This window comes from Eschscholzia californica, unplaced genomic scaffold (genome assembly GCF_041429995.1).
Source record: "Eschscholzia californica isolate CP2 unplaced genomic scaffold, dmEscCali1.0.p SCAF_5, whole genome shotgun sequence".
Taxonomy (NCBI): domain Eukaryota; kingdom Viridiplantae; phylum Streptophyta; class Magnoliopsida; order Ranunculales; family Papaveraceae; genus Eschscholzia; species Eschscholzia californica.
This window is the reverse complement of record NW_028238472.1, coordinates 96,252-109,744: the sequence shown is the minus strand read 5'-3', so window position 1 is coordinate 109,744 and position 13,493 is coordinate 96,252. Positions and strand designations below refer to the sequence as shown.

General features: G+C 38.0%; 2 protein-coding genes across 14 annotated transcripts; one reads left to right on the top strand and one right to left on the bottom strand.

Moving 5' to 3' along the window:
- Positions 1-1,770: 1,770 nt before the first annotated feature.
- LOC147535835 (uncharacterized) lies at positions 1,771-5,656 on the bottom strand. Of its 12 annotated transcripts, none has more exons than XM_086640598.1 (5): positions 4,912-5,281; positions 4,455-4,664; positions 4,310-4,373; positions 2,368-4,231; positions 1,771-2,258 (listed from the first exon to the last, which is right to left on the bottom strand). In XM_086640598.1, exons 2-4 carry the CDS (start codon positions 4,648-4,650, stop codon positions 2,389-2,391), a joined length of 2,103 nt encoding a protein of 700 aa, XP_086496724.1. In that variant the 5' UTR covers positions 4,651-4,664; positions 4,912-5,281; the 3' UTR covers positions 1,771-2,258; positions 2,368-2,388. The 12 variants fall into 12 exon arrangements, with proteins under 12 accessions (XP_086496724.1, XP_086496725.1, XP_086496728.1 ...); XM_086640599.1 differs by having other exon boundaries at positions 4,455-4,660; positions 4,916-5,185; XM_086640602.1 differs by having other exon boundaries at positions 2,364-4,231; positions 4,912-5,157.
- Positions 4,952-13,259, top strand: LOC147535834 (ABC transporter B family member 11-like). Of its 2 annotated transcripts, XM_086640590.1 has the most exons (14): positions 4,952-5,714; positions 7,550-7,659; positions 7,900-8,264; positions 8,384-8,438; positions 8,552-8,727; positions 8,810-9,031; positions 9,126-9,364; positions 9,507-10,032; positions 10,135-10,408; positions 10,659-11,524; positions 11,607-11,873; positions 11,958-12,221; positions 12,349-12,642; positions 12,770-13,259. In XM_086640590.1, the coding sequence occupies exons 3-14, from the start codon at positions 7,956-7,958 to the stop codon at positions 13,121-13,123; spliced, it is 3,846 nt and encodes a 1,281-aa protein (XP_086496716.1). In that variant the 5' UTR covers positions 4,952-5,714; positions 7,550-7,659; positions 7,900-7,955; the 3' UTR covers positions 13,124-13,259. The 2 variants fall into 2 exon arrangements, with proteins under 2 accessions (XP_086496716.1, XP_086496715.1); XM_086640589.1 differs by lacking the exon at positions 4,952-5,714 and having other exon boundaries at positions 7,421-7,659.
- The last annotated feature ends 234 nt before the right edge of the window (positions 13,260-13,493 follow it).

Genomic DNA, 13,493 nt, shown 5'->3' with positions numbered 1-13,493 from the left:
AAATGCAAAGTGCCTCATGAAGAGAAAGAAATGGGACTAGACACAGACTCAATAAAATGACCCTAAAGGTCGAGAATGAGAAGACCCTGAAGGTCGTGAATGAGAAGACCCTAAAGGTCGTGAATGAGAAGACCCTAAAGGTCGACAAAAAGAAATAATAATACAAAAACTAATATTAAAATCACCACCGTAGTCTACACCGGAAAGTCGTCACCGGAAAAACCGTTTCATCACCGGAAAACCGTCTTCATCGTCGGAGAACCGCCCCCATCACCGGAGAACCACCCCCATCACCGGAGAACCACCACCACCGGGGAACCGCCGTCAATGTAACCACCCACTGCCCCATATCTTAAATCACCGGAAAATCGCCTATGTCGCCGGAAAACCGTCAACACCACCAGCACGGAATCCACAAAGTCCCCCACCACCACCATCATTGGATTATGTAATAACAAAAGATCGGTTCAATGATCGAACTTGTTCTTCAAAAAGGTTGAAAACCTGTCTGCAAGTAATGAAAATAAAATTAATGGATGGAGGTTTTGGATCTGTGTTGGTATTTGGTAAAGAAAGAAAAGAAAGACGATGGAAGAATGTGGTGGCGTTGGATCTCTCTCTGTTAGGGACTTAGGGTTGCTTGAAAGAGAAGAATCGGAAATGATGAAGAAAATTAGGGTTTCCCAGAGAGATTCAATGATACAACATAAGTGGTTTGACAGACAAGCGTTTCAATCAGACTAATTATTAAAACAAAGAAAAAGAGGAATCCGGCGAAGGGAAGACCCTTCGCCGGAGAAGCCAACCAAGATCTGGAACTGTAACGAGAATCTTCTAAAAAAACCACAAAGCCTATCTCCTACTCCTGTTTTCCTCTCGGATCTTTGTAGTTGTCAATACTTATTTGGATTATTGACATCCAGAAGAAGAAGAAGACTCGAACAGCACACCCCCACCACCCCACTGGCCATTGCCACCAGTAGAGAAAGAGAGAGAGAGAGTTCGGGAGACGGAATGTCTATCATATAAAATGTTTGCTTTTGTGCTGTGATGTTTGATTTGTCTGAATGGTTGACTCGCGAAAGATTTAGCATTAAACAAAGACAAATTCAATCGAGAAAGATTTAGAATATGTGAAAACATAGAAACTACCTTAATTTGTTTTTTGGTGTTTGGTAGCTTTCATTTTTCACGAAAATGGATAAATTTAGGAGAGATTGGAAATAAAGAAAAGTAATCTTTAAGAAAATTGCATTATGGACACATTTTTCCTTTTTTTTATAGCCATGGTTTAAAGAAGAAATATTTTTAAAAAATATCTGACAAGTATAAACTTTTTAGACAATATTACCACCGATTTAAAGTTGGTAGTAACACAACATTTATTTAGAATTGCCACAACGATTTTATGACAATCCTCATAACCAAGACCAACCAGTTTGTAACGGGCGAAGAGAAATACATTTTCATTTTTCTGCTGCTTCAAAGATATGAAACATTTTACGACAATCCTCATAACCAACAACTAGTAGTCCAGTTGGTAGTACTCCGCAATACAAAGGTCACAAATTCAATCCCATGGAAGTGTAAATCCAAGATCATTGAACTTGTGTATAAATAAAGTAGGTAGATGGATTTTAGGTCAGTAATTTCGTTGAACTTTAGGCGTGTTTCGGATTTAAATTTGACGGTTATCGTGCTTATCACATCGTATTGATATATCAATACCGGTCAATATCCAAAAAAAAAAAAAAAGCTACAACCAGTACATAATTCATCACTCGAGTATTATTTAAACACTTACCAAAATTTTGAGATTGTACAACTAATACCTTTTTGAAGGATAACTTCCTCTACTTATTCACATTAGGGCAAGCATTTCTCTTGGTTAAATGGCTCAAATGGGTGGTGGATGTTAATATTGTTCAGATGATAATTTCTGCTCAAATAGTGACCCCTAAATCCTAGATGTCTGACCTTTTCTGTTTAAATATTTTAACAATACATACATTCTGCTACTCCATGGATTTCAGGATCTACAGTGTAAGAGTCTAACACCATTTCGATACGATCTAGACATTCTCCCTAATAACAACTACAATTTTGAAAGGAAAACCCAAGATATGACGGCAACCCGTAACACGAATAACCCCTTGAAACAAGGGGGCTTAATACATTGCTCTTACCTCCTTCTCTGATTCTCAAAGCAGTAAGGACGAAGAGCCAAGGGGTTGGTTGCTCGCTTCCTCGATTTGATTCTGTTCACAAGATCAACAAAGAAATATTTAGATATAGCTAAACGATATTGTAAAATGACTAGTTAATGAAATCTGTTGCAGAAAGTATGGAGTCAAAATGCATACTTACGATATAGTGCTGCAACCCCAATTAGATCTCTTTGCATGTTGTCTTATTGTGGCCAAGACACTTGCATTTACTGCACTGAAGTTGTCTCTTGACTAACTCTTGGGTTACAACTCGTTTCATCTTTGGTCTGCCTGGTAGACGACGAGTCGGAGGAGGGATAACTTTCTCTGTATTTTGAGCTGAACTTTTATCTACAATCAGTTCAATATTGGGAACTGGATGAATCGACTCTGAATATGTTAGCCTGTAAGTATCGGCTGAGAAGTATCTGGAGCAATACTCGTATACATTCCGATCAACGCATTCAAAAACAGCAATAGCATGGCAACATGGCAAACCCGTGATCTGCCACTCTTTGCATGTACAATGGAAATGCTCAACATCAACAGAATAAATGGCATCACCACGTACATCGAATGTGCTACCAGGTGAGAATAACACTTCGAGCCCGTGAGCTTTTAAAGCCTCTTTCTGAAGATTTTCCTCCATTAATGGAGCTAGTCTCGTTAACCACTGACTTGACTCCAACCTACGCGAGTAGATCAATTCCACTATCTTACAACGCATTACCTCAACCAGCTGCGTAATGGGTAACTCGTGTGCCTCAGATACCCAACTGTAGAAAGATTCTCCGAAGTTCGATGTCATGTGGTTATATCTTGCCCCTCCGAAGTATGCATTTGCCCAGTTTTCAGCTCTGAGGCTCATAATCCAACTATAAGCATCGGGAGAAATACATTTGATGCTCTCCACACTTCGGTGGAATCCCTCACGTCTGGGTGCATATGCAGCAACATAAAATTCAGAAACCAGGAGACGCTTAACTTCATGAGAAACTTTCTTGAAGTTTTCTGCGAGATAGCGTAAACAATAGCTATGATGCCCATTCTCAAATACTTGAGCTATAGATTCCCTTAACCCCTTCTTTATGTCTGCAACAAATGTTATGGGGAGAGTAGTGGTTATCACAGATTTCAGCTGCATTAGAAACCAATGCCAATTATCTGCCTCTTCCGCATCTACTATAGCAAAGGCAACTGGGAAGATACCGTCATTTGCATCAGCTGCTGTTGCGTGCAACAATGTCCCTTGGTATTTTGAGTTTAAAGGTGTACTATCGAGAAAAAGGAGAGGGCGGCAAGCTTGATTGAAACCAAATAGAGAGGCATGAAATGAGATAAAAAGGCGATGAAAGCTTGAGTCATCCTTAGTGGTGAATGTAGCCATGCTACCTGGATTCGTCTCCATAATTTTCTCGCAAAAAAGGGGCAAATGACTATATGCTTCTTCATAGGAACCCATAAGTTGCTCCCTTGCAATCTCTTTTCCTCGCCATGCTTGTGCATACTTCAGTTCAATCCCATAATCTCGTTTTAGGTCATCGGCGATATCCTTCGGCTTGTAATTTGGGGACTCCCTTAACTTCTCCTTTATGATCCCCGCGATCCAACTTGTTGTTGCTTGATACCCACTTGTCACGGTAGCCCCTCCACATGTATGTGATGAAGTCATTCTCTTAATACAAAACAATTGGGTAGTGGACAATCTTGATGCATGTATTCGCCACGGACAACCGTCTGCTTTGCATTTGACAGTTACTCGATGACTATCATTTTTCTTGAGCACGTAAGCAAACCCATGCGCAATAGAGTATTTACGCAAGGCATCGCGGAATTCAGCAGCATTACTGAATCTTTGATTAACACCAGTGATAGCATGTTCCCACATTTTAGCTGCACTGTGATGCTTAATGTATAATGGAGTATCAGGGGGTTGGTCGTCCATAGGTATATCCACAACGGGGGTTATATCAACAGGGACATCGACTGGAACCACTGATTCCGGAGCAGTGGTTCTGCTAGACCTGCACCGGTCAAGTTTTTTTTAAGTTCCAAAAGCAGTACGGTAAAAGCATAATAGGCAGAGAGAAGTAATTGATTACCTACTAACAGGCATAGTGGAGCCACCATGAACGACAGTCTCTCCAGGAACGACATAGATATCAGCTGTGACAGAGTTGGCATGGAAATTAATCATACGTTTTAGGTCTTTGTCGTTAGAGATGGTGATGAGCGTTTTCCTGTTACCGGGTAGGAAATACTTGATGGTCATTGCAGTAAAGTTCCACATTTCAGAAATCTCTGATTTGAATTCATGAAACGGAGTGTCCTGATCGATATCTAATGCATGTGCATCTCCACCAGAGTAGGACAATGTTCCATCTTTATTAGTAGAAAAGACACCTCCAGCTTGACAAATAGCTATTATTTTTCCTTCAGACATGACTGGCTGGCTGGCTGGATGAGAATGAAGCAACTTTTTTTCTCTTAAACAAGCAATAAGTTACTAAATCCCTAGAAAAGTAAGTATACAAACACCTAAAGGAATATGTGAACCCTAATAATGACCATAATTGGAACAAACACCACCTTAATCCCTAGAAAAGTAACATCATTTCTGTTCAACTAAAACCCTAAAAACAGTCGTTTAGTATGACGAAGCTAAACAATTTGGAAATCAAAGTAAAATAAAATGAAGATACACTTACCTTATTATAAGAGTGGTTTTGCCCTAATTGTTAATCAGAGTAGTCCGCCATGGAGGAATTAATTCATGCAGAGAAGAAAGATGTCAGTTAGGGTTTCTCCTCTCTCTCACCAGACTGTGTAGGAAGAAATTGGAGGAGGAGGAGGAGGAGGTCGTCGTCGTCATTCGAGCCTCTGAAACCGACAGTTAATCTCTTTCTTTCTTTCTGGCACATCCTATAATATAATCCCATTTCTTTAGCCTACTGATTTTCGATAACCACCGTTTGATTAAATTCTCTTTTTTTCTGTTTGATTGAAAAGCTAAGTTATTCCCAAAGGTTTCACGATAGGAAAAATGTTTTCTTTTAAGTCCATCCAGTGAGTTCAAAAGACCTTCCTTCCGGCTAGAGGTGGTGTTAACTGAAAAAATCAACTAAATTTTCTCTAAGCCCAACTATAAAAGTGTCGTGTCGTGTCGTGTCGTGTTGTGTTAGTCAATGAATGAATGAATGAATGTATTAGACTCCTCCTGGCTAAAGTTGCCCGCCCCTCTTAATCCTACTAGAGTGAAAGTTTGGCTCAAGTAATCCACAATTTGAAAATTAAATTGTCGGAGGAGGAGTTTGGTTCTAATATGGTACTACTTTATACTAGAGGAGTAGAGGGAGACTCTAATAGAGTTTCTATCCAACGGTGAAGAAACAATCCCATGGTGTTTAATCTCCAAGCAGCACTACGTGTTCAACCATCCCCTCTATTCTACTTCTACAGACTACAGGAGGAGACAATCCAACATTTTGTAACTGTAATTCCAATCAGGTCGCTCACTCCTTCACAACTAACGCATTAACCCCTTAAAATTCAAGATTTGTTAAACACACAACCCAAAAGCTGATAACTACTAGTATGACAAATTATTAGTCCTTTTTTATTCTATCAATTTCCTTAAGTGAGTATCAGTTTGTAAAATCATTTGTGTTATTAATGTTTGGATTTTACTCAAAGCAATTTGAAAACTACATCATTAAAACAACAATTTGGGTAGAAAAACTACCATATCTATCATCCATGCTCGAGTCTTATATTCTTTCATCTTCTATATACTTGATATTTTCCCAACTAATGCATATATTCAAGAAGAGAGCTTGGAAACAAACAACAAATGAGTTTCTTTATTGTTTGGTTGAGTGGATTGTTTAATCTACGGGAAGTTTTAAAATCACCACTTATTTTGTTACAGGCGCATATTTTCTTCCTATGATCCATCTGGTTGGACTCAGTTAAAACTAAAATTTCATTTGACTATACATAATCTTTCAAATAAAACCAACCCGATAGTCAAGAGCTAAGAAAATAGAAAAGAAACAAAAATAGCAAGACAAAGAGCATATGTAACATAGTAAGAATTCCAGAAATGACTAGTGAATAAAAATGAATTATCCTTCACATGGGTTGTTGGCCTGGCCTGGCTTCTAATGAACTATATCTTTTTTTTTTTTTTTTCTTCTGTTGCAACTAATAATCTATATCTAGAGAAGGAGAGTTTGACTGGCATATTACACTAGCTAGGAAACTATATATTATTAAAATAACATAAGTCTAAAATAAATGTGGAACTATATATGAGGAGAGATGAATTACTTGCTCATCAAGGATCACATATATATATATATATAGGTGCAGTTTCTTTAATAATATAATAAACTAATTAATATATAAATATATATATATTAATTAGTTTATATTTATATATTTATATATAATTAAAATTAATTATAAAATATTTATATATATATATATTAATTAATAATATTTATATATTAATTAGTTTATTATATATAATTAATAATATTTATATATATATTAATTTATATATTTATATATTAATTAAATATATATAAATATTTATATATTTATATTTATATTAATTAGTTTAATAATATATATATAAAATATATATTTATATATTTATATATATATATAAATTAATTGTCAAACTTTGTGAGATGGATTACTTCATAATTAAGGATCTGGCATCAACTAACTTGGTTTCTTTGGTTGGAGTAACTAATTAATACTAGTAATATAATAAAAAGAATTTCCAGAGAGTAGTATTATGTAATAAGTAACATATTAAATTACATAACCCCCCATTACTTACTATTGACAATTAAGAGCCCTAGATGGCTCACATGGGTGATTCAATATAAAAATATCTACTAATACAAGTACCAATATCTCATAAAGTATAGACAGGTATGCTATTTGAAATTTGAAACAAATTTGTCCAAATATTCATATATTTATTTTCTTACGAATCTCTCGGGTAAAACCTTACATGTCCAATTTTCCGGCCCCAAGACACTTGCAACAAAAAAATATTTCTCCTAGTCTAATTGTTTTGGTGCTTGAGCATGTAACATGTTGGGCTAGAGTTGACCAAAATGATCATTAAAAATGTCATAGTGATGTGCATGTAATAAAATTTATTTATTTAATTATACAAATAGAATCTCAAAAGATTATGGGGTTGTCTTCCAACTGAGAATTAAACTTCTCTTTGTACTTGTAATATTTGAATATTTATTCCTCCTATGGTTATGGTTTGCTCTTCTCTCTATATATATAAACAACACACATTTCAACCCATTCAGGTTCCTTATCAAACACAATGGAGCTGGAGCTAGCAGTGACTTACACTCAATCCTAGTGGGAACTTGAAAAAGAAATAGTGAAATCATCACTACCCACATCCCCCCCAAAGGTCTGAAATCTTTTTCTAAGTTTATAAGCATTCAGTTTTCTTTTTCTTGCTTTCATTTAGTATAAACTTGTGATTTGTTCTTGAGTTTGAGTGGTAATAATGTTGTGGCTTGTGGGTGTCTGTTATAAATGGGTACCTGAGGATCGATCCAATGGCTTTTTTCAAAGGGGTTTACCATTTCTTGTAAAGTTTTTGCTTTATTTTATATGGAGTTGATCTGATTTTTATTTTTTGTAACAGATTTCAGGTTAATTAGTTCTAACCTTATTGAAGAGAATCTGGGATAGATAATCGACATGGCCGAAGAGAATGGCTTTAATGGAAATAGTATAAACAATCATGGGGCTACTACTTCATCAACATCTGTGATGGAGATAGATAAGAAGATCCCAGAGAAGAAGGGTGGGGAAGAACGTTCAATAACTATTCCATTTTACAAGCTATTCGTTTTCGCAGACTCGAAAGATGTCATGTTAATGGTTATTGGCAGCATTGCTGCTATTGCCAATGGTGTAGCCATGCCACTTATGAGTATTCTCCTCGGAGATTTACTCGATTCTTTTGGAATAACTTCAGGCTCCAGTGTGGTCCATAAAGTCTCCAAGGTATGCAATAATGCAACTATATATGTACATACTTAGCATCATATTATGATTTTCTCACTTTCGGACCACCCAATATGAACTCAATTTCAACCTCAAATCCGATATCTTTATGTTTTCAGGTAGCACTTAAATTTATTTACTTGGGTTTGGGCTCTGGTGTCGCATCGTTCTTCCGTAAGTACCCAATTGCTCTTTTGGTTATTATACCTAGTTTTTAAAATTTCACAATATACAATGATGAAGAAGTTTCTACTGAATACTGATAATATCGTATTCGCATATTTTAGAGGTTGCTTGTTGGATGGTCACTGGGGAGAGACAGGCTGCTCGAATAAGGAGTTTATACTTGAAGACTATATTGAGGCAAGATGTTTCTTTCTTTGATAAGGAAACAAACACGGGCGAGGTTGTTGGAAGGATGTCAGGTGACACTGTTCTAATTCAAGATGCTATGGGCGAGAAGGTAATAAGAATATAAAATCTAATCGTCGATTCATTTTAAACTAGAAAGATATTGAAAGCTCAAATGGTGATTGTACTTACAGGTTGGGAAGTTTATACAGCTGATGTCGACGTTTATAGGAGGTTTTGTGATTGCCTTCTTCAAGGGGTGGCTTCTCACACTCGTGATGTTAACTGCTATCCCACCTATGGCGGCGGCTGGTGCAGCCATGTCTATGCTTGTAGCGAAGATGGCGTCTCGCGGACAAGCTGCTTACTCAGAAGCAGGAAATGTTGTAGAACAGACCATCGGCTCAATCAGAACAGTGAGTAATTCCTAAGAGACCATTTAGTTTTGTCTCTTTAATTTTTTTTTTACTATTTCCAAATGTTCGAGTTAAAAAACTATATTCTACACAGGTAGCATCGTTTACTGGTGAAAGACAATCTATCTCGAACTATAACAAATGTGTCACAAAGGCTTACAAGTCCGGTGTTAATGAGGGTTTGGTTTCCGGGTTAGGCCTTGGCGCAGTTATGTTTGTCATCTTCGCCAGTTACGCATTGGCTTCGTGGTTTGGTGGCAAGATGATACTCGAAAAAAACTACACAGGAGGAGATGTCGTTAACATTATTGTTGCTGTTTTGACTGGTTCCATGTGAGCTCTTCCGCTTCAAATTTTCGGTTTCTCCGTTCTTATATATATTCGACTTATTCGTTTTACAAGGTGTAGATGTGTTATGCTTTAGGACAGTGAAAGCCCGACTTGATAATATTCTTTTCCGCCTTCTGTTTCTCAGGTCTCTAGGTCAAGCATCTCCGTGCTTGGGTGCATTTGCAGCAGGACAAGCTGCTGCATTCAAGATGTTTGAGACGATTAAAAGGAAACCAGATATAGATGCTTATGACCCAAAAGGACGCATTTTGGATGATCTTCGTGGGGATATTGAATTAAAGAATGTTTATTTCAGTTATCCTTCTAGACCAGACGAGCAAATATTCAATGGGTTTTCTCTGTCCATACCTAGTGGTACTACTGCAGCTTTGGTCGGCCAAAGTGGAAGCGGGAAATCAACTGTAATTAGTCTTGTAGAGAGATTTTATGACCCAATAGCTGGTGAAGTTCTCATAGATGGCATTAATCTGAGGGAATTTCAGCTGAAATGGATCAGAGAGAAAATTGGCCTTGTCAGCCAGGAACCAGTGCTTTTTGCTGCCAGCATTAAAGATAATATTGCCTATGGGAAGGACGGTGCGACTCTTGAAGAAATCAGAGCTGCTGCCGAGTTAGCAAATGCTGCCAAGTTCATAGACAAACTCCCACAGGTTCTATTCTCATTAATCTTTTCGAACCAATTGCTAAATCTCGGTTCCATATCTCAGTAAAACGGGGTAACCACGTTCAATATTGAAATATTGTTTTTGCAGGGTCTAGATACCTTAGTTGGAGAACATGGAACTCAGATGTCAGGGGGGCAAAAACAGAGAGTTGCCATTGCTAGAGCTATTCTGAAAGACCCGCGGATTCTGCTTCTTGATGAAGCAACCAGTGCACTTGATGCTGAATCTGAACGGATTGTGCAAGGGGCACTTGATAGGATCATGGTAAATCGAACCACTGTCATTGTTGCCCATCGCTTGAGCACTGTTAGGAACGCTGATATGATAGCCGTCATTCATCGAGGAAAAATTATTGAAAAAGGTAGGCATCGTCTTAATATAGTCACTAAGTAATAGAAGAACTCTTGTGCTAGTGTATCAATTTTATTACTTGAATTCATCTTTTAGGCCACTTTAACTTTTCGAGCAAGGTGAAAAAGAGAATACAAATTAAAAAAAAATATGGGTCCTCTCCATGTTATATGTTGTCAGTCTATCGGTAAAAGTCCAAGATTTTGAGGTATTTATTATTAACATGCGATGATATATGTCCATTTTCGTCAATTGATCAGGTTCACACGCGGAGCTCCTCCAGGATGCTGATGGACCATATGGTCAGCTTATACGCCTACAAGAAATAAACAGACAGTCAGACCACCGTGATCAAGGAAAGATGGAGTTCGGCAGGCAATCAAGCCAACACCAGTCCTCCCAAAGGTCAATAAGTCATGGATCTTCTGTTGGAAATATCAGTCATAACTCATTCTCGGTCTCATTTGGTGTACCTACTGGACTAGACATACAAGATAATTTACCAAAAGAACTTCCGTCCCCTACTGTTCCACCTTCAGAACAAGCACCAGAAGTTCCTATCCGCCGCCTTATGTATCTCAACAAGCCAGAGATCCCTGTTTTACTACTAGGTGTCGTATCTGCGACAATCAATGGAGTCATATTCCCGATATTTGCTATACTCTTATCTAGTATGATAAAAACTTTCTACGAGCCACCTAAAGAACTTCGAAAGGGTTCCAGGTTTTGGGCATTGATATATCTCGTCCTAGCTGTTATATCATTTGTTGCATCCCCAGCAAGAACATATTTCTTTGCAGTGGCAGGGTGTAGATTGATCAGACGAATAAGATCAATGTGTTTCGAGAAGGCGGTTTATATGGAGGCTGGTTGGTTTGATTTGGGCGAGAACTCAAGCGGTGCAATAGGTGCAAGGCTCTCAGCAGATGCAGCAGCTGTCCGTGGCCTGGTGGGGGATGCACTTGCTTTACTTGTTCAGAATTTGGCGACAGCAATATCTGGTCTGCTTATTGCTTTTACCGCAAGCTGGCAACTGGCTCTAATAATTCTTGTTTTGCTACCTCTAATTGGAGTAAATGGATATGTTCAAATGAAGTTTATGAAAGGTTTTAGCGGCGATGCAAAGGTTTGTTCGAAAACTCATGTAACTAAGAATAATGTCGACTTTTGTTAGGTTAAAAATTTAATGAGCATGTGGTTGGTTGCAGACTATGTATGAGGAAGCAAGTCAAGTTGCTAATGACGCCGTTGGAAGTATAAGGACAGTTGCTTCATTTTGTGCTGAAGAGAAGGTGATGAAATTGTATAAAGAGAAATGTGAAGGCCCACTTTCGTCAGGGATAAGGCTCGGATTAATTAGCGGGGTTGGTTTTGGGCTTTCATTCTTCTTGCTGTTTTCCGTGTATGCAACCAGTTTCTATGCTGGAGCTCAACTCGTGCAGGCAGGAAAGATTTCTTTTGAAGATGTCTATCGCGTAAGAACTCCTTATATCACTCCTCCCTCAAGTTATAAAAATGAGTTCAAAATCGTCAAGTAGTACTATTTTTCGTGCACACAGGTTTTCTTTGCTCTCACTATGACTGCGATGGGAGTTTCTCAATCAAGCTCTCTTGCCCCAGATTCGAGTAAAGCAAAGACATCAACAGCTTCCATATTCGCGATACTTGACAGAAAGTCAAAAATAGATGCAAGCGATGACTCTGGGTTGACATTAGATAATGTGAAGGGGGAGATCGAGTTTCGACACGTTAGTTTTAAGTACCCAACAAGACCGGACAGTCAGATCTTCCAAGATCTCTGTTTAACAATTCGCTGCGGCAAAGTAAGTCTTCATAAATGTTTACTAGAGCCTTTAACTCTCTAAGGCACATACACAAATGTTATTGGAACTTCGACAACATAGTATTTCCCTTGCATTATCTAACAGTCTGAAATTTTTCGTATTTCAGACGGTGGCTCTGGTAGGAGAAAGTGGATGTGGGAAATCAACTGTAGTGTCATTGTTGCAAAGATTTTACGACCCTGATTCAGGTCACATCTCAGTTGACGGGGTTGAAATTCAGAAGTTCCAGTTGAGATGGCTGAGGCAACAAATGGGTCTTGTGGGGCAAGAACCTGTGCTGTTCAATGACACAATACGAGCCAACATAGCTTACGGGAAAGAAGGAAATGCAAGCGAGGCAGAGGTTTTGGCTGCAGCGGAGTTGGGAAATGCACACAAATTCATTAGTGCTATGCAACAGGTCCGACATGCATTGACCCTTGGCGCAATAGCTTTCTTATTATCTCATTCATCTGTCTTCTTTATTAGTGCTAATTAATCCAGTACTGTTGTTTAATTTCTGAATATCTGAATGTGGTAAAATGCAGGGGTATGACACAATAGTAGGAGAGCGAGGAATCCAACTATCGGGCGGTCAGAAGCAGAGAATAGCGATAGCACGTGCTATAGTGAAAGCGCCAAAGATTTTACTGTTAGATGAAGCAACGAGTGCACTTGATGCTGAATCGGAAAGAGTAGTACAAGACGCATTGGACAGGGTGATGGTGAATAGAACGACAGTGGTGGTAGCCCATAGGTTATCGACAATTAAAAATGCAGATGTGATAGCAGTAGTTAAAAATGGAGTAATAGCAGAGAAAGGAAAGCACGAGGAACTAATCAATATCAAGGATGGAGTTTACGCATCATTAGTAGCTCTTCATATGAGTTCTTCAACTTGAATATAATTTTTCGCATTCTTAATGATTTCAGTTTTATTCACAAATTATTATTTTATATTCTTTGTGACAACTACAGCAAATGATGAAATACAATTAGGATATTGTGTTTTTAGTATATAAAATTTAGAGTTAATTCTTATATGGCCCCCTACTTTGTGACCAGCTTCCTTTATGGCCCCCTTTTTTTCGTAAATTCAAATATGGCCCCCTATTTTCATGGAAATGTCCTAACTACCCTTTCTTTAAATCTTTTTTCAAAATAAAATAAAAAAAACAAACATAATTCCACCTCACTTCCCTCTCCACCACTTATCTCTCTCCACCTCACCTCTCTTCCCAAATCATCTTTCTCTCTCTCCAACTCACCTCT

Coding starts and splice junctions, on each gene's coding strand:
- LOC147535835 (XM_086640593.1), bottom strand. CDS start 4,650: ATGTCTGAAGGAAAAATAATAGCTATTTGTCAAGCTGGAGGTGTCTTT. Junction 4,232..4,309: donor TCCACTATGCCTGTTAGTAG/GTAATCAATTAC, acceptor TGACCGGTGCAG/GTCTAGCAGAACCACTGCTC.
- LOC147535834 (XM_086640590.1), top strand. CDS start 7,956: ATGGCCGAAGAGAATGGCTTTAATGGAAATAGTATAAACAATCATGGG. Junction 10,033..10,134: donor TCATAGACAAACTCCCACAG/GTTCTATTCTCA, acceptor TTGTTTTTGCAG/GGTCTAGATACCTTAGTTGG. Junction 12,643..12,769: donor TCATTAGTGCTATGCAACAG/GTCCGACATGCA, acceptor GGTAAAATGCAG/GGGTATGACACAATAGTAGG.